At 46.4% G+C, this 20,738-nt stretch overlaps 1 protein-coding gene across 1 annotated transcript; it reads left to right on the top strand.

The window, feature by feature from the left end:
* The first annotated feature begins 12,790 nt into the window (after nucleotides 1–12,790).
* Nucleotides 12,791–16,985, top strand: LOC115391495 (fibulin-7-like). The gene is made up of 8 exons (XM_030095769.1): nucleotides 12,791–12,841; nucleotides 13,972–14,131; nucleotides 14,569–14,739; nucleotides 14,811–14,938; nucleotides 14,996–15,095; nucleotides 15,399–15,536; nucleotides 15,618–15,753; nucleotides 16,625–16,985. Exons 1-8 carry the CDS (start codon nucleotides 12,791–12,793, stop codon nucleotides 16,983–16,985), a joined length of 1,245 nt encoding a protein of 414 aa, XP_029951629.1.
* Nucleotides 16,986–20,738: the final 3,753 nt, after the last annotated feature.

Here is a 20,738-nt window from a genome sequence, read left to right as displayed (position 1 = left end):
GATGGACCGCGGGGACGGACGACCTTCACATCAGCCTCTGAGGTCAAACACCCTTCAGTGAAGTCTTCAGCTCTGAAACCAAGGACAGTTTGATCAGACCTCAGGCCGTTCAGGAGCAGAGAAACTACAAGCTGCTCCTGGTTCTGGTTCTGGTTCTGGACTGGTCCCAGACCACCTGAGGGGTCACGATGCTTCACAGAGAACTAATGATCTGGTCTGTATTTTGGTCCCAGGACCGTTAAGGACTTGGTAGCCAGCAGTGAACACCCCCCCCCCCCCCCACCCCCCCCCCCCCCCCCGCCCAACCACCACCTTTTGTTTTGGTTTGTTTGTTTGTTTGTTTTAAAGGAGACAGTAGTTTTCATGAGAATGAGTCTGGACATCATGGGAGTATTTTCCAGTTCTTCATTGCGCTGCTGAGTTGACCCACTGGGTCTTTGAACCCCTCGGAGCTGGACTGAAGACACACTGGCTCCTGCAGAGTCACAGGAGTGGCTTTACTGTAAATTTTACATCCTGCACCTTTTCTGGGATTGCAGGAAGAAAGCATGCTGTGCTGTGTGTGCTGCCCCCTGGCGGTCTGTCACGATGCTCACAAGGGGAAGAGAGGAGATGCAGTGGAGTCCTTTTTAACCCTGTGCTGTGAAAATGATCTCAACATAAACAACATGATGGTTTGGATTCCTATACACAGGCCAGTGGTTATTTTTCCTACCTTGACATGTTTCGGCTGCCAAGCTGCAGCCTTCCTCAGAAGTGTCACGTGATGTTGTCTGGTCAGCTGATTTATACAGGTTTTGGCGCCAGCTTCCTACTGGGTGCAGTAGGATGACAGTGCCATCTGCAGTCCGACTTCTTCAGTACTGTGTCCCAGGTATGGGAAAGTTGATACGCCCCCTCTGCCCGGTTCACAGTCTGGGGGGCGCGTTTCCGGATCTCGATGGCCTCCCTGATCCAGCGGTGGTACCTGTTGCTTTCCGTGCCGATGATCTGGGCATGATCCCAGTCCATGAGGTGGTTTTCCCTCTTGCAGCTTGGCAGCCGAAACATGTCAAGGTAGGAAAAATAACCACTTGCCTGTGTATATGAATCCAAACCATGAATACAAAAAAAGGCCTAATGAACCTTATCGGACTATAAACAACATGACATCTGACTGATCTGAATCCATACAACAACCAAAAACAAGCCGACATTTTCACTAAAAATATTGTGCACAAAAAAGTGAGAAAGATGTAACAACACTTTCTCTTTTATTGATAAGTTATCAGCAGCTCCTGAACTGATCAGTCATGAACTCAGACTGACGAAAAACATGGCATGAAGAAGTATCAAAGACTGAGAGTATATGAGAGGAACATTCCTGATGTGTCTAGGAAAACTCCACTGGAGGAGGAAACGCCGTGCACTGATTCTACCTGCTGCTCATCTGAAGAACACACCTTTCAAGATCAAGGCAGACCTGACGAGACATCCTCCTGTGTGGCTGCCATGAGGTCAGTCAAAGGTTTTACTTGTTGGACACTGAGATGCTTTCTGCTTCTATTATTCACCATGTCAGTCAGATTTTAAACAGCAGCATGACTCAAGCAAACACCGGGATCAGAGATATCCTCACAGCAAGGAAAGGCTGGACTGTCTGTCAAACACCAGATAAAACCTCCATTAGAGACATCAGAAAAAGTCCACAACCAACGATCATCTTGTGTTAGACATCAGTGCCAGTCAGGATTTGGGTGACTGTGTGTCAGTCTTTAAAAGAGCTTCCTACATCCTGAGCTGGTGGAACATCTGCAGCACAGCAGAGACCGAGCCGGCCCAGCGAGTGTGAACCAGAACCCCGAACCGAACCCCGGCTCAACGGCAGGAACCCTCTCGGTGTGTCTTACGTGTGTGTGTGTGTGTGTGTGGACGCTCCTCTCCGCCGCTGCAGGTTCAGTCAGTCTCCGGACTCATGCAGCCCGTTCAGTCAGCCCGCACACTTCACCCAGCATGCACTGCAAACAGAGCCGGCCCGGCGTCAAAGGTCGTCCTCCCTCCAGTGGATCGTTAAAAGTGAGTGCAGCCTGTCTGCGGTCCGCAGCATGTGACCCAGCTCCTCATCACCACTGAGCACACAAGATAAAACCACAGATTTAATTAAGGAGCAAGCGGCTGATTGGCTGCGGCCGCTGACTGCTGGCTTCCGCTTGTTTAGGAGTTATTGCCGTATTTCACTGAGTCTTGATGACCTGCCCGCCGTTCAGCTCACAGATACACACTGATACACACTGATACACACTGATACACACCGATACACACCGATACCGTCTTGATTCACTCAGACCTGACAGCAGAGATGAGCAGCTGGAGTCTCCTGGTGAGAAGCTTCATGCATTCATCTCCCTGCTCGTCCGTCCTCATGTTCCAGCAGCTCTGTGTCCGCAGCTGGACTGAACTCATTACTGGTTACCGTCAAACAGTCTTCTTTTCTTTGTTCAGAGACTCCAGACAAGTGATCTCAAACCGGCCGGGTCACTTCAGAGTTCAGTTTGATAGTACTGCATTCAGAAGAGTCAGCTTTCGTTTATTACTGACCTCTCAATTTTACGCTGAGTGTGGCTACAGGGTGTTTGATTCGAAATTGGTTTATTCTGAATTAAGTAATTCAGAATTATATTCATGAGTGTCGTGTTTACATAAGGCAAATGAAGGATTAAATCCTCTCTCACGCCGGGGTCTGTGCAGCGTTCTGATTGGACGGGGCGGCCGTGACGTCTCCAGGAAGTAAACAGAGTTTTTCTCTCTTTCTTTCTGGATGAACTTTGACGCTGCAGCTTTGAACATGCCCGCGTTGTTATACTCCCGTCCATCCACTTATTTAATTATATCCAATTCTTCTAAAACTGCTGCGAAATGAATATTCTCCATATGAGTCGAGCCGTGGACCGCAGGCCGCCATCTTGGAATATTGCATCATCACAGCGCAGAACGAGCAGAATGAAGTCGTGTCCAATTAGCAGATAATTCCACTTCCAAAGGAGAATAAACCGGTCTGTTCGGATTCAAACTTAATTCTGAATAAAGTTTTCAAGGTTTCCATGGTCATTTTAGAGCAGAATTAGGCTTTATTCAGATTTATAGAGGAATAAAAATTCCCATGTGAACACACGGAATGAAAACACAAAGCAGTGGACCAGACAGGACAGGACTTACACACATGTTCAGAAACATGTTCTGTCCATCCAGCCGTGGCTCTCAGCAGGGAGTTAGAGGGCTGGACGTTCCTCTTCTGGAGAGCCACTACTTTTTAAGTTAACATGGAGATATTTCCACAGAGGTGGCTTCAGAAAGTCACCCCAGAAAGCCCCGTGAAGCTATACGTCCTCATTCCAAACACCGTCCTCACAGCAGACCAATCAGCTGTCTTCAGACCTTCTTTTACCTCCAAGCTGATGATAAATGTGAAGACTTGGAACAGAGGGAGGTTCCTTCCCCTCCTGAGCTTCATGCCATCATTGCATCTTGTGTGATGTGTTCATCAATTTATTGCCATTTTTACATTAAATGAAAGCAACAGAAACGCTCCCAGGCTATCTGAAATCATTGCTCTCGGTTACTGATGCCTGTTTGCTTTGTGTGGTGATGATTTCTGTCTCCTGTATTTAACTGGTAGCTCATAAACAGTCGGATAATCCACAAAGAAGCTCCTCTATGCTGAACTCCTCTTAGCATTCTGTGATAACTCATTAGCTAACGATCCGATTGTGGACTTTGATCACTTCTTTCATCATCGAAATTGCCAGCATCATATTCATTTCACTGAAATATGAATTTGGATTTTATGTGGTTTAATATCATGAAGCAGGGCAGCCGTGGAGAGCTCCACGTGTTTTCCACAGCTACATCCACAGCATCCAGTCCCCTTCACAGCTGGTGCTATTTCCAGGACACGGCCAAAGGCTACTGATGAACATCTGTCTTCATAACTGATTTCCTGAGTGCAGTAAACAGTGATTCATTGGGGGAGTCATAAAGCCGTCCTGGCCGGTCACACACACAGAAAACACACCTGATGAGAATACCCTGTGATGAGGAGCCGCCAGCTGCTGCTGCCGCCACGCTGGCTCCATTAACCACCATCAGAACGGAGCGCGAAACTCTGTGTGTGTGTGTGTGTGTGTGTGTGTGTGTGTGTGTGTGTGTGTGTGTGTGTGTGAGGAGGATAACAATCTATTCCAGTAAACTGCATCCTGAATGTCTGCAGGAGAAGTCAGTGACCTTCAGAATCCCAGACAGTTTCAATTCATTTTAAATCACACCTCTAAGCTCTAAAGTCTGCAGCCAATCAGAAAAATGTAACAAAAGACGTATTTAAACGAAAACATTAGATAACTGAGGTAACTGTTGCAGTGTCTTTACAGAGACGCATTTCTTGCCTGTGGATCAGCTGCTGATATCTTCATATATCTTTGTATTTCTGTCAAAATACAGAAAACAACACATGGTGTTGTCTCTTTGATGTTGTTTGTATTATCTGATGTTCTTGACCGTCCTGAAGCTGGGCCACGACAGGAAGCCTGTCCACCCCCTGTCGCAGTGGGGAGTGAAGCTGTCTGGTGCACGGCTTTATGGAATCATCACAATCAATTAGGGATGTTCCATACCACTTTCTTTCAGACCGATACCAAGTACAAGTACTTCATCTTCAGTACTCATACCGATACTTTTGATAAATAAAATTTAAAATAATGCAATGACAGCTCATTTTTGAAAAATGACTTTTATTTCTAAAAAAAAAAAAAAAGGCAGCACATCCACTATGTTTACAGGTGCATTAAGGAGTTTGCACGTTTTAAGTGAAACGGCGCCCCCTGCAGGCCTTGGGCGTAATGCAGCTTAGTGAAAAACTCGTCCCTGTGGCTCCTGTGCACGGAAGAGGGGAACTCCGTCTTCACTCGTTTAGGAGCGCTCAAGTAAGATTTAAGTTTCTTCTCCCTGGTGGAGTCTGTGTGGAGCTGTGGCAGTGCTAGAAGCCAGTCTGTTCTGACTTTCTGGAAGATCCTGCTCAGTTGTTGCTCACTAAGCATCTGGCGGAGTAATGGCGGACAAAATGAAACCTAACCAGCCAGAGCGTGCATTACGTCATTCCTTTCAAATTCTCCCCAAAAAACTCTGGTGCCGGACCGGCACTGTGACTTTCAAGTGACAGTTTAGCCTGTTAGAGGTTCTGGTAATGAATATGTCAGGGCACATTGTACACAGCATTAAAAATGTGTAACATATTTATGGTGGAAAATAAGTATTTTTAAGGTTGTAAAACTCCTTAATGCACCTTTAAAGGTGCTGTAGGCAGGATTCCGCATCTCCGCCATCTTGCTTAGGCAAGATGGCGATTTGACCCATCTAAGATGGCGATTTGAAACCCAGCACAGCCAATCCTGTCCTGTTTTCTCTGACATTACACCCTTATGCAAGTTAAGCCCCTCCCACAAGAACGTGCGACGAACGCCCCTCGACCAATCACGGTTAGAGCCTCAGGGGCTCTTCTGATTGGTCAAAGATACCTGGAGCTGTGGAGATTCCTTTTCAGCTCAGAACAGAGACAGATGGAAACGCTGCGCCCTCGTGGTAGAGCAATTATGCTACAGTCCTAAAGGATTATCAATGGATACTCTAACATCTAATCCAAAGAAAACACAGAAAAATTAGCATTGACTAGCAAAATCCTGCCGACAGCACCTTTAAGTTCAAAATGATTGTCTGAAAAATAAAACAAACAACTCTTTGAGTTTTACACTTTTTTAAATGAAATTAAGTGCAAGACAAAACAATTTCTCTGAGTTTTAAGTTTTTTTTTCAATGAACTGAAGTACAAGATGTAAACAAACAACTCTAAATTATACACTTTTTAAAATGAACTTTAGTGCTGTCATGCGATCAAAAAAAATTAATCTAATTAATTACAGGGTTTGTAATTAATTAATCTAATTAATCACATTTAAACCTCATATCTGTTTTAGGTCCCCAAGTGAAGAATTCAAATTAAGTGACGTTACAGAATTGTAGTGCAGGACTCATCAAATGAAAACACTGAGCAGAGAAGATTTGAAATCCACATTTTTGTTAATGATGAATGACAGCTAAGTCAGGACGTCTTGTTCAAAATGTCTTGTTCCCGTTAGTAATATCCTATGGAAAGCCAAAGGAGTCACAATTCGCCACTAATCCAACGTGTCTGATCCTTAAGATGCCGTAAAAAACACCCGTTTTAAACAAGCAAGACGCGTCTTTTACGGCGTTTCACGAGATGTTAATGAGCTCTGCCCTCTGAAAAACACAGCCAATAAGTTCAATGTTTCTGAAGTCAATCAGCAGAGCAAAACAATGGATGGAAAACAATGGATCCAAGAGACTCGCCTGCTCTTCTGTGTTATCGTAGCCTGTACTGTGTTGCTGGAGGAAATGACTAAAATTCGGAGGATTAAAATATCGATCTGCACGAATTAAGTGTAATCACCGTGGCTGAATACGCTGTGATCTCTGATGATTGTACATATATACATGTATATATATACATATATATATATATATATATATATATATATATATATATATATATATATATATATATATATATATATGTATGTATGTGTATATATATATGTATGTGTATATATATATATATATATATATATATATATATATATATATATATATATATATATATATGTATATATATATATATATATATATACATACATATATATATATATATGCTTTGTGAAATCAGATGGTTTTATATTTTCTAGCTCCTCAGCATTTGTTATGTGGAGATGTTGCACCATCTGGTGGACAAGAGGAGGATTGATTTTCTGAGCTTCTAGGTGAAGTTGGACGGTAGTTGTTGTTAGGGTTATCAGGGTTGGGGTCAGGGTTAGAGGTCAGGTTAAAGGGCTATTTACCACCAGTTCTCTGAATTTGAAAAGGCCCAGCTCAGCCCACAAGGTGGGCAACAGTACAAGACCTTCTGGAGTGTGTGTGTGTGTGTGTGTGTGTGTGTGTGTGTGTGTGTGTGTGTGTGTGTGTGTGTGTGTGTGTGTGTGTGTGTGTGTGTGTAATAGTAGTAGTAATGTAAGGAATCATTATGTTGACTGTATGTGAAGTAATGCTGTACTAAAGCTACAGGCCTCTGTCATTAGCCTGCAGTACTGGAGACCACCACAGGAGGGCGTCAGATACATGGGTAGAGGACAGGGTCTGGGACAGGGTCTGGGATAGAGTGGGGATGGATTGCTCTGATTGGTTAAGAGGTGAACGCAGCTTTTGACTCTCAGCAGTTTGACAGTAATTTCCCCTCCAGTCACATTGGGCCAAAGAGCTGCTTCCTCTGTGAAAGTCACTCAAATGCATTATCTGCAGTGTGTTTGTGTGTGTCTGTGTGTGTGTCTGTGTGTCCTTGAGGATTTATTTGTGTGTGTGTGTGTGTGTGTGTGTGTGTGTGTGTGTGTGTGTGTGTGTGTGTGTGTGTGTGCGCATGTCTTTCACACAATGTCCCTTGTTACTGTATTAAGGTGGTACTTCAGCACCATGGACAGCACCAGGTTAGAGGGCTTTTTACCACCGTTTCTTTTTCTTTGAAGGAGACCAGCTCAGCCCACGAGGTGGGCAGCAGTACGAGGCCTTCAGGGGGGCTGGGGCAGGGTGTGGGCCACCTGCATGTGCAGCGTCACGCCCCTGTTGGTCTGAGCTGGTATTGCAGTTTGACTTTGAAAATGTGAGCAAAATGTGTAACTCCGCCTCAACGAATGGGCGGCTGTGCAGGCTCGGCCTGGGTTAGGGTCAGTGACCCCTCCCACCTCTCCACTGACTGGGTTAGGGTTAGGTGAGGGGTCATTAAAGAAAAAAGCACAGGTAACAGAACCACTTCCTAAAACAACAATGAAACTAAGAAACACAAGGATTGAAATCAGAGAAGGAATCATAAAAACATGTAAAATTCACAAAGTGTGAGAGGCACCCTATGAGAAGGCAGCAGGATTAAAATACATTATAAGGTTAATTATAAGATTATAAGGTTTAGTTTAGTTTAGTTTAGTTTAGTTTAGTTTAGTTTAGTTTAGTTTAGTTTAGTTGTTTCTTTCATTTAAAACAACAACATAAAAACAAAAAAATGATGAAAATACATCAACGTCATCAGTCTAGACACAAAGCAAACAAAAGAAAAGGAGCAGAAAGAAGAACAATCTTATATCTGCGCGTGGAATGCAAGCAGCCTGCAAGCTGCCAGCAACCGAAGAAGAAGAAGAAGCCTCACCTCAGCCTCGGCTGATCGACAAGCTTTTCCGGCACTCCAGACTGTTTATCTGCTCCTTTATTATGGATTATTTAGAGAAAATTAAGCACATACACTGTCAGTACATTATCATTAAGTATTAAAGTTTATTTAGCCTCTTTTTTCTGTTTCTGAATCGCGGGGCGGCGCCGGAGTGATTCTTCTGTCTGCAGACCTTCTCCTCCTCCAGACAGTCTCTCTCTCTTTCCACCAGTTTTTCACTCTTTCCGTGTCTTTCCGTGGAGCCATCAGGCTGGAGCTCCGTCTGCTTTCACTTAAAGGCCTTTAACTTAACTTAATGTTTTGTCTGCTGCGCGGACGTCCGCGCGGAAACCAGCAGACAGGAATTCATGACGATGTTTACGTCACGCAGACCAACCTGCAGCGCACACCCACGTGGACATGTGAAGCTGGACGGGCAGCAGGCAGGAGGCAGAGGAGGCCTGGCGTCAACTCATTTATCAAAACAGAAGAAGAAAGCAGTATGGAGGGAGATCAGCCGCTGGCCTCATGGATTCTACTTGATTGATTAAAAAAATGTTGAAGCAGTTTTCTGTTTTCCACACTAAAAGGAACACTGGCTGAGAATGACCTGTTTAATTGTGTAAGAAGAAAGTGTGGTATCTCTGAGTTTTACTTTTCTTGTGCTACTACATTTGTTACAGACCTGAAAATGTAACTCCTGCCAAAAGCCAACTTTAGAGGGACTGCAGAGGGAGTGCTGCACACACACACACACACACACATTATGTTATGGTGTGCATGTTTTAGTTTTTTTAATATTTCTTTTATTTGGAGCCTTAAATATAAAACACATCACGTGTTAAATATATATAATCATGTCCTGTCGTTTTTTTGTTAATGAAATACAGGAGAAAAGGGTATATTTCAGACATAGTTGGACATTGCGATTATGTGTGATTAATCATGATTGATTTGTAAGCTGTGATTAATCTGATTAAAAATTTTAATCATTTGACAGCCCTAACTTTTAATAGATATTTATCAAGGAAAGAGTTAAAATAACACCGACATCCTCCAGCTGCCACTGAGCTCAGAGTGGAATCAAAAGAAATTATACAAAAACTCATGCAGTCATTCAGTCATTACTGTCGCTCCATCAAGCTGGTGGGAGTTTGGAAGGAGGTCAGCATGAAATGTAATTCTAGGATTGAAAGATTACTTCTCTGTTGTTTGAACAAATATAAAAATAAATTGGAGCGATTACACAGATGAGAAGTGGTCTGATTTGTTAATGATGGTGATTTGAGGGTAAAGCTGCAGGACGGTTATTTCTTCCTTGAGGCGCTGGGCTCTGGTGATTCTCCTCTAAATCCAGAGCTTCTCCCTGTTTTCCTGCTGAGCTGTGGGCGGTTCATTTTCACGGTAACTCCGAACCTGAAATGTGAAAAAGCACAAAGAAACGCAGCAGTGGTCACCTCCGTCGGTGCTCCGATCACTCAGCTCAGGGGCGGCGGAGCTGGGAGCGTCTCTCAGGGACTGATCAGCTGCTGCTGCTGCCGTCCTGATCAATATCCTCCCAGATCATTTCTACTGCAGCCTCCGGGACACTACAGAATCCAATCCTCGGGAGTCATCCCACGTGTTCCAGAGATCAGCCACATTTCTGTACTGATGGAGGGTTTTTTTGAAGCAGTTTGTTGAGCTGTTTGCTCACATTCATCTTTAAAAAAAACATTTAAATAGACTTCTTCCCTGTAGCCATGCCCTCAATGTGAAGAAAATATGAAATGCCAAATTCTAAATTCCAGGTTGAATTTATTTCCAATAATCGTAAATCCTCCATTTCTCGTCTTCCAGAGTCAGGATGTTTCTGTGGTCTGATGCCCTCTGTCTGTGTCGATAGTGTCCTTAATGTAACTGGGATGTCTGGTAGACAGAGGATTGAGATGAAAATCCAGATTTCCTGCTGTATAGCAGGTTTAACTGTTGTATTCAGACACAGAGGAGGGCTTTCTTCCAGTCTGCTCTACTTGCCAAACTCCTGATGAATCATTTCGTATCATTTCTGTTCAGTTGTTTCCTATAAGAGGATTGTGTCTGAATGAATGGCTTTTATTTTTGTGTGTGTAATATTGGTTTCTGTCCATTATGACCAATGTGACAGATTTACCTAAAGATTAGATTTAAAAACATCAATAAGTAAACTGAAACTTTCATGTTCTGTTATTCATTCAGGGTGCAGCAAAAATTCCAGAATCTGGCAGAAATTGCGATAGGCCCAATACATTTTGAATAACGCATTTAATATCACGATGCTGACTAAAGGAACTCCGCTCTGAGCGTCAACACTGAGGCTTTGTGTTTCAACGATGCACAACACAGAGGATTGTGGGTGTTTCCAGAAGCTTCCCCTCCTAAACCAGCTGCTTCTCTCTTACAGTGAGTGTGAGTGTGTGTGTGTGTGTGTGTGTGTGTGTGTGTGTGTGTGTGTGTGTGTGTGGGTGGGTCTTCTAAAAGGCAGAGCAGCAGAGGAGGAGTCTGAGAGGTGGAGAAGCTGCAGTTGAAGCTGATCATTTCCACAGACCGTCCGGAGGCTGATGAGGAGGAGGATGAAGGCTGCGGGGGTTGTTTCTCTGATGCTGGCTCTTCAGCAGGTCGCGTTCTGCTCGGCTCAGGTGAGTGCTGGAGCTGGCTGCCATCAGTTTCATCTCACAATGCTTGGATGAAAGTAATGTGAGAAGAAACCTGCAGACTGAAGCAGACATCAGGACTGAAGAGAGGAAGAACCAGACGAGCTGTTACTTCTTCTTTGTCAGAGAGAATAACTGAAAGTTTACACACAAGATACCAGCGTTTACATTTATAGCATGTTAAATATCATTATCATTTTTAGACATGTGTCTTTATTAAATGCACATTTAAACAATGTTACAAGTGAAAATAGCTTCAACACAAAAAAAAATCCCTTTTTAATTCAAGAAATGTCATTGTAAATAATTCAGTAATTCAGAACAAAGTCGAAACAACGAGTGATTGATGGTAATCTGATGACAGCATTGCATCGAAAGCTTGTTTTTAATCTACTCACAATGCAAGTGGTTAACTTTTAATCTGATGGCAGCTTTCATGAGATAAGTAGAGTTGTGTTGTCAAGTATTTGTATTTAACTGAGTTATGGTCTCATTCTGAAATTGTGTTTTATGCAACTTTCTCCGGGACATGCTCCTAAAACCTAACTAAAGCCCTGAAACAGCATCATGGGTAAATATATCTCCTCAAAATAAAACCCATCATTTTTCCATACACCTTCTGATTTTGGATGAACGGATGGAAGGAAGGATGAATGGACAATTTGAATATTCTGAGGACTTCAAAATATCAACCAAAACATAATAATCCACTGATTCGTTCTATCAGTTATCTGCTGATCAGGATCAGTACAGATTTGGAGCGTCACAGATTTCACAGCCACTTAAAGAGACTTAAAGAAATCTTTATCTGAAGATTTGAAAGGAAATGCATGAGTGAAGCTCTGGTTCTGTTATGAGACTGGTTTTCGACAGTCAAACAGCTGGGTCAGTGTTTTCTGTCTGAGTTGGTGCTTCAGCGCCGTCGCCACTCGTATCTGTCTTTCTGCACTCTGACATGCAGAGTTCAAGTTCAGGCGTGAGTCTCCTCTCGGGGTCACCGAGCTGTCAGAAAGCTCGGCGTTCCGCCGGGACGCCTCGGAGCAGTGAAAACATGTGCTGCTGGGTCGCGCTGCTCCGGTTATCACAGGTATCACCACGGGTCTGAAAACCTCACCTCCATGTACAGGCCTCTCTTTAAACAGACGGCAGACGGGATCCGCCGGCCGTCTGCTGAACTCCACTGCACAAATACTCACCGGCTCATGTTTCCACTGCTTTTAATCTTGTCTCGTTACAACATTTCTTCACTGTGAGATGATCATTTTTGACGTGTGCCCATTATTCCGGAGCTCTGGACCCGTCGTGACTGTTTCTGGGTCATGATCAGGTCAGGAACCTCGCTGTGCCCACTTCTCCTGCTGATTCATGACCAGATAAACAGGAAGCATGAGATTAGAAGTGGTGTTTTCCTGGGCCAGACCCCTCACAGCAGCCACGTGATGCTCTCAGCTTGTGAGTACAGCAGGGAAAAGCTGGTCCTTGTTTCATCATCAGGACCCAAAAATATCCAACCGGCTTCGACATGTGACCCATCCAGTCCTGAAGCAGGAACCGTGACTGTTTCAGATCTTTCATTTATTGGAACCATGAGAAGAAACCAGGGGTCTTAGTCCTGGTCCTGGAGGTCCGGAGTCCTGCGGGTTTCTAGTACCTCCCAGTTGCAGCACACCTGATTACTCGTCACTGGATTTTAACAAGCGTGGTTGTCGGTACGTTGGTGACTGTTGGTATAAATGTAATTCAGGTGCTTTTACAGGTGCAGTGATCGGTTTGGTTGATCTTATTTTAGTTTAGCTTACTTTAGTTAAAGCTAGGGTAGACGATGCTGAAGAGCCTGCAAGATGTGAAAGTGGCACACCTCAAGCCCTCCCCCGTAAGCTCCTCCTACTCCAATCAGTGCTTGGCCCAACGCCACACCCCCACCAACGACACCGCGCATCTCAACTCATGTTTTCAGTGGGACCCCGCTCCAAGCCTAGGGTGGACATGTCCACTTTTTACGTCCTGTCCGGGGCGTCCGGGCAGGTTTTTTAAATTCAAGGAGATGTCCCCGGTTCATGTTTCTCAGCACATAAACGTAAACTGACCAGCGCTTTGCACACAGTACTGTGATACTTTGTTGTGCGACGAAATTACCGAGAGGCGGATTGTGAGCCGATCTGTGCCACGTGCTCTCACACACACACACACACACACACACACACACACACACAGACACACACAGTCTTGTATTTCTATCCTTGTGGGGACCGTCCATTGACTCCCATTCATGTCTAGCCCCTAACCCTGACCCTTACCCTAACCCTAACCCACACCACAACAAAGCCTAACCCTAAAGAAATGTTTTTGCACTTTTACTTTTTTCAGTAACAACAACATGGTCAAGAAAACACTGTTTCTCCTACTTAGGACCGGAAAAAGGTCCCCACAAGGCACGTCGTTCCACGTTTTGCTATCCTTGTGGGGACATTTGGCCCCAACAAGGATAGAAATACGAGAACACACACACACACACACACACACACACACACACACACACACACACACACACACACACACAGACGGAGTGGAGCAGACGGGGCTGTTCAGACAGCGGAGCACGGTCTCTGATTGGTTCCTGAAGAGCGGTCGGTGCCTTACGATTGGTCGGAGTTTTTGCTGTCCTGTGGACGCTACAGTTGTCAGATTTTTCCACACCTTTTTTCGTCCACATAATGAATTGACTTCTCCCCGGGGGCAAGGAGCATTTCACTCAGTATGACTAAAAGAGCTGTTGGACAACATCGCCTACCCGAGCTTTAACCTAAAAACCCGGGTTGTTCTTCAGCTACAGAGTGGGTTTCCTGGAGTATGTTAAGCTTCTTTAAGGATAAAATTACAGGTCTTTAGACAGCAGTCCAGGTCCACCCTCTTGAAGCAGGACTCCTTCTGGCCCAGCACGACTGGTATCAGTTTGAGACAAGGCCCCACAGCTGACTGTCCCCTCTCCCTGTCCCCCCACAGGACTGTCCGTCCACCCAGGATCTGCTGAACTCACTGCAGCAGGTGGAGAAGATTCTAGCAGTCCAAGAGTCTTCATACCAACAGGGGCTTCGGTCCCTCAGAAAGAAGATCAATGCCTTGCACAACAGCACTATGGCCATCTTTAAAGCCGGGAAAAATGGTAGGTTGGTGTCTGTGTCATCCTCAAGCTTGGTTCCTCTAACAGAGGTCTGGGAGTCCGAGGGTTCTGGGCAGTATCCTTTCTGTTTTGGGCTCCTCTGGACTGAGGCATCAGATCTTCTGGGATGTGGTGCAGAGACTCTCCTGGTTTGGGGGTCACTGCCCTGAGTGGTCCTACTACTACCAGAACTATGACTACAGCTGTTCCTCCAACCCTTGGTACTATTCGGCCGGTTCCTCTTCTTTCTTCCTGATGCTGCTGTCGGTTGGTGCTGCACATCTGAAAGCAGCCGAAAGGCTTCATCAGTCAAGAAGGGAATAAATAACTTCAACACTAAATTGGGTTTCTACTGGCTTTATTATGGTTGCATTGTACTTTTTTATAGTATTGATCATATTATTGCTGCAAGGATTAAATTGAGTCTCGTCCGCCCACAGCTTCCTGTCCCAAGCCAGAACCTCCGGCTCACGGCCGCAGACTGGGCCGAGTGTTTGAACTGGGGCACGAGGTCCACTTCCTGTGTAAGCCCGGCTACGAGCTGATTGGCCCGCGGACTCGGGTGTGTCTGGAGTCCCTGAGGTGGAGCGGCCAGCAGCCCATGTGCAGACGTGAGTCAGACATTCAGCGGACACTGAAGGCCTCATGGCGGCGCAGCATTTTGATTCTTTCTTTGTTTCAGGACTCAACCTCACCACCAACTCCCTGGCGTCCTTCTCTCCTGCTGCTTCCTCCTTATCGTCCTCGTCCTCCTCGTCCCCTTATGCCCCTGCTGCCCTGTCGGCGTCTTCGTCCTCTCATCCCTCGGAGGCCTCATCGCCTCTTCCTCAGCTGATTTCATCCACCACGTCTTCCTCACCAGCGCAGTCCGTCCGACCCTCACACTGCACACACTTTCTGGGCTCCACCCGCTGCACCTGTGACGTGGGCTTCACCATATCGGGCCGAGACAACAACATCTGCAAAGGTGATCTACACGTATGAACGTATGAGCTCAGTGGAGGGTCAGATTATCAGTCCAGAGCCAGTACAGAGGCAGCAGTCTCCTCTTTCTACCTCACTCAGCTGCACCTTCACTGGAGCAGAAGGTGTTTTGTCCGGCTTCTCCACAATCACCGAATGACTGAAAACATCATTAAGACTAACGTTCATTTTCCTGACAAGGAGTCTGTTCGTACCTGAACATGCAGCGATGCTAACCACAGCAGCTACTGTCTCTCACATCCAAAACGCGCCACCCTGACTTACCATGTGCATGTCTTGTGTTCAGACATCGATGAGTGCCACCTGTTTCCTCTCAGCCAGCCCGGCCGGCTGTGCCTCCACCGCTGCGTCAACACTCCGGGCAGCTTCCACTGCCTGTGTCCGGACGGCTACCACATGGCGGGCGACGGCCGCAGCTGCACAGGTCGGCGCGCCGGGTCGGGGAATGTCTCGGAGACGTGAGGACCTGTGGTCGTGACGGTGACCTCTGACCTTTCACACGCAGATATCAACGAGTGCCAGACCCGGATGCACAACTGCACGGCGGACCAGGTCTGCGTCAACACCTTCGGAGGCTTCCAGTGCGTGACGGTGGAGTGTCCTCAAGTGAAAAACGCCACTTACATCAGGACGTCTCAGATGTGAGAGAACAAAAACACTCAGCACCGCTCAAACTTTATGACGTTTCCTAGTCAGGACTCGTCGAACAAAGTGACCACAGACTGCTTCATTTGCGCTCATGACTCTGAGGGGTGTTACACTAAATTTAGCCTGGATTAACTGAAGACAGAGCAGTTCATGGAACTGGATGAGGACTGAGTGACAGCCTCCAGCTGACTCACTTCCAGCCTCCACCCTGGATTCAGTCTGTTTCTGACTGCAGTCACTGACGTCTGTCCTCAGACCAGCTGGAGGGACTTTAGGCTCCAGTAGTCCTAGAGGTACTGATGAGCTTCGATTTAGTTCTATCGCTTCAGTGTTTGATTTCTGTCTGTCCAATAAATCTTGGGAACTCTTCAGTATAAAATGTTTATATCTCTGAGAACTATATCTAAAGATGGAAATATCGCTCGTGTGATGAAAGGTTTTAACATATTTTTTTTTTAGTAGAACCATACAAATATTGATAAAAATACAGAAATTGCCAATATTTTTACAACTTCTTCAGTGAAGACAAAATTTTCACAAACTCACAGATATTTTTCCTCCAAATGATTCTTGTTTCCAGCCAACCTTCCGTATTTCGCTAAAGCAAACAGTGACTCTGTCCATCCTGTTGCCAGTGGACGTCCAGGTCTTGGTCCAGGTGAACATTTGTCCTGATTTGGATTTGATCATCTGTCGCTCAGCTGACTGAGTTCAAATTAATGAAGCATCTTTTATTTGTGAATTCTGGTTTACTGCTCCTCAGTGGTTCCAGCAGACTTTACGTTCCTTTGACATTTTAAATGAATTGGTTTGAGTTCCGAAGCTGATGTTGGGGTAAACGTTTCCCTGCTGGTGTCCTGTCAGGCGCTGCGAGAGGAATCCCTGCATGCTGGGCGACACCGGCTGCGTTCAGGCACCAAACTCCATCTCCTTCCACTTCCTGGCCGTGGTGTCCAACATGTCCGCCCCCCGTGTCCTCTTCCGGGTGTCGGCGGCCCGCGTGCTGGGCGACACGCTGCGGTTCGGCCTGGCGGGCGGGCGAGGCCGCGGCCACTTCAGCGTGCAGCGCTCCGGACGGCAGACCGGCACCCTCCTCCTGGTGGCGCCCATCCAGGGCCCGGCCACCCTGGAGGCCGAGGTGGAGATGAGCGAGCTGGAGCGCCACACCCTGCTGGGCCGCTACCTCACCAAGGTCACCCTCTTCGTCTCACCCTACCAGTTCTGACAGCAGAGGAAGTGAGCGGGGGGGCTGCACCATTTCCTTTCTCCCGCTGTTTGGTAATGTTACCACTAAGAAGCAGCTGATTTCCCTCATCAGACCCGAAAATGCAACACAGAAGAAGCTACAGCTAGGCTAACAACAAACCACGCCACACTCATCTAGCATCTGCTGACATTCTGGTGGATTGTTCAGCTTCAAGTTTCATGTAGTGAAAGACATTTTATTCATTTGTGTTCTCTGAAGTAAACACATTAAAAAACAATCTCTCCCAGACCAAACGAGACCTGATCTCTCCGGAGAGTCCCAGACAAGCCTCAGACCTCCTCCCAGACCAAACCAGAGACCTGACCTCCCCCGACAGTGAGCATTGAGTTCAGGAAGTCATTCGTTCAGTGAAGCTTTAACTTGACTTCACATCGTCCAGAAAGCGGTACTTTATTGAGTTTTCTTCTGACTCAATTGTCCTGAAATCAAAAAGTAGTCTCCCTGGAGTAAATAGTTTTAAACAGGATTAATGAGACTGATCTGTTCAATCTGCTCCTGCTGTGAGGATCTTCCTGGTTCTTTCTGGACTGGACAGTGAAGGCATACGTACTCCCCATGTGTCGGCTTGAAGTCAGGCAGGCTGGTGACTTCTTCAGGAAGACTTCAAGTTGATGTCCACGGTCTTTTTTTTGTTTGTTTTAATTGCTGAGGTGACTCCAAGCTGTAAATTGGATTTCTGGATTGTTTTCAAGTGAGACGCAGCAGAAAAACAGGAACATGACTTTAAATCTGTCGCTTATTTTCATTAAAGCTTTGGAAAATGAGCTCTTGGTTACAGATCTCCTGTGGACTGAGAGAAGCCAGTAAATCACAGCTCAGAGTTCAGCTGCATTTAGAGGTCCGAGGAGATGATGGTGAGACCACATCAAGCCGCTCCTCCCATTTTACAGTTCTTCAAAAAGCTTACAGGCAGTCTGTTATTGAATATACGCACATTTGGTGTGTAACGCTAAAGTGATTGATGAGCTGTATGAGTCCAGGGACTGGGTGTGTCGAGATGTTTGCTCATGTTGTGTTACTGTGTGCTCAGCGTGTTGTTGAGCTCAAAAATAAACGTGTTTACCCCGAGATGGTGTGAGCTGCAGGCTTCACGTCTCCTACGAGCCATCAATCATCCTGGAAAACCTCCTTTATGGATGTTTCTGAGACGTGCGAGGGACGATCGCAGTGGAAAGTGTGTTTTTTTGTGTCGGACAGAAGAATTTAACACAGCTCTGTCAGACAGCGTGAAGCCAGCGAGGCCCACACACACACACACACACACACACACACACACACACACACACACACACACGCGCACGAACGGGCCATATGAACACAGACACGCTGCCGTCGTTCTCACACACGTATGAGTTCACAATCCTTCAGGAGCCACAGATGGAGGTCAGCACCCGTCAGCCATAGCATTATGACCGCTGGCAGCAGGCGAACACTGTGTCCTGGTAAGTCAGAAGCGACAGAGTGGGTCGGCATTTCAGGGGTTTGACGTAAGAAAGACGGCGCCGGTCTGTGGTGTATGACCGCTGAGAGATCCCAACAGCAGAGATAAACTACAGAGCACCGGGACCTGGTTTGGTCCAAAGAACCATGTTCACTTGGATACCGTGTGTGTCCACAAATCAGTTTTGAAGAGATTTACAATGGCTCTGTGGCTAAGCCCCGCCCCCTATTGCTTTTTGTTCCAGCTGTCAGCTGAAGTTCCACAGACTGAGCCTATAGTTTTGATTTTGTCTCAGCCAGCCAACAACAACCCAGATGTTTCTCGAGCTACGTCAGATGTTCGGATTATTCCAACCTTTGAAAATGGCGGGACGAAGTCAGTCGCACCGTACAACACACCACAGGAGAAGAGAAGGAAGGACTGCCGTCCTAAAAGCTGTGTGTTCTGCTGCCGCTGTGACGACCTCCACTCCTTTTGAAGCCTCATCTACGATGCAACAGGTGAGCCAGGTGGCTAGCTCCAGGAGGCTAGCTCCAGGTGGCTAGCTCCAGGTGGCTAGCTCCAGGTGGCTAGCTCCAGGTGGCTAGCTCCAGGTGGCTAGCTCCAGGAGGCTAGCTCCAGGAGGCTAGCTCCAGGAGGCTAGCTCCAGGAGGCTAGCTCCAGGAGGCTAGCTCCAGGAGGCTCATGGCTGCTAGCGTTACATGATTCTACCAGACATCGCCTTGCCTTGGACCAAATGTAGACATCCTTGTTTCCAGGTGTGGCGTTGCATTGTGTGTGTGTGTGTGTGTGTGTGTTCTGCCACACAGCTTCACACGAAGGAGACATCTGTCCAGGCTTTGTTGAGGGATTGGGACGAAATAAACCCCGTTCCCTCCGTATCACTGCTGCATGGCACACTGTTTGACCATTTAGCATCAAAAATGACTTAAAGGGATAGTTCGGGATTTTTGACTTGAACTACTTCCGGGAGCGTACCGATGTTCCCCGCTTTGTATGGACCGGGGAACATAGGACTCTTTTTCCACATAAGGATCCTATGTTACCCGCTTTTCTCCAAAAGGGCACCATCTCCAGCTGGCAGCCGCGCTGGTTTCATTTTGTTCACCGCTATTAAAGAGCTAGCTAGCTCTAGCTCCGTGCCGCCTCCAGCTGGAGGCGGCAGAGAGATATGAAGGGAGAGAAAATAGTGCCAGCGTTTACGAGGTCTGACTTTTTCGTTGACAACGGTTTGTGATGCAAATATATCACTCTTTCTAACACATATTGGTTTGAGAAGAAAAACACTTTATTTTGGTGACCCCAGCAAACTTGCCAAACTACTTTTGTCTGGACCAAAACCGGACAGGATCTCCGCTCACTGGACGCTGTCAGGGGTCAGGGGTCAGTCTGTGTGAATGCACAACACTGCTGACTGGGATGCCATACAGATTCATGTCAAAAATCCCGAACTATCCCTTTAAATAGCCCAGAAAACAAGACAGCTGTGGCCAGCTCTGATGGTTCTCTATGAAGTTTTATGCTGAGAATGTCAGAGTCTGGGAAGAGGGAAGCTGAATGCTATTGGTTTGTTCATGTTCAAGGACGGGGCTTAGAAAAAAGTCCAAACTATTCACGGGTTTGCACATGTGGATCCCCTCAGTCCCCGGTTAGGATATGGATCTACTGAAGGTGTTCCTTTTTTGGGGTTGAGTCTCAACAAGACGGTCTCAGTTCTTCAAACAGTACAGGACTGGGACCTGGGACTGACTTCTCAGGGAGGAGGGATCTGAGGGTTATCTCGGACTAAAACAAGGCTGACATACCGTATTTTACGCACTATAAGGCGCACGTAAAAGCCTGTAATTTTCTCAAAATCCAACAGAGCGCCTTATAATTCGATGCGCCTTTTTTGTGGGTATTACGGTAATCACCCTGATCATATGAGCAAACAACCCCTGCAGTGTTGCCAACTTAGCAACTTTGTTGCTGTATTTAGCGAGTTTTCAGATCCCTCTAGCGACTTTTTTTTAAAAATGCGACTAGCGACAAATTTAGCGACTTTTTCTGGTGCTCTGGAGACGTGACAGGACGTCTCCGCTGTCCTCAATGAGCAGCGGTGCTGCTGTGAACCCCTCCCTCATCCCAAAGCACTCACAGCGGTCAGTCTCAGCAGCGCCCCCTGCTGCCGTCAGAGCAGAGACCCACGCCGCTCCTCCACACTTCAAATGGATCGAGTGTGCACAAATCTGCTGCTGCTCGCGTCCTGGGTCACAGAGCGGGATGGACAT

This window comes from Salarias fasciatus, chromosome 7, assembly GCF_902148845.1.
Source record: "Salarias fasciatus chromosome 7, fSalaFa1.1, whole genome shotgun sequence".
NCBI lineage: Eukaryota > Metazoa > Chordata > Actinopteri > Blenniiformes > Blenniidae > Salarias > Salarias fasciatus.
The sequence above is the reverse complement of the archived record's forward strand: the minus strand, read 5'-3'. Positions and strand labels throughout refer to the sequence as shown.

Bases quoted from the DNA above. Each gene is read 5' to 3' on its own strand.
- LOC115391495 (XM_030095769.1), top strand. From the start codon at position 12,791: ATGCTGAAGAGCCTGCAAGATGTGAAAGTGGCACACCTCAAGCCCTCC. The intron at 12,842-13,971 runs GTAAGCTCCTCC...GTCCCCCCACAG, and splicing joins CACACCTCAAGCCCTCCCCC to GACTGTCCGTCCACCCAGGA. The intron at 14,939-14,995 runs GCCTCATCGCCT...TCACCAGCGCAG, and splicing joins CGTCCTCTCATCCCTCGGAG to TCCGTCCGACCCTCACACTG.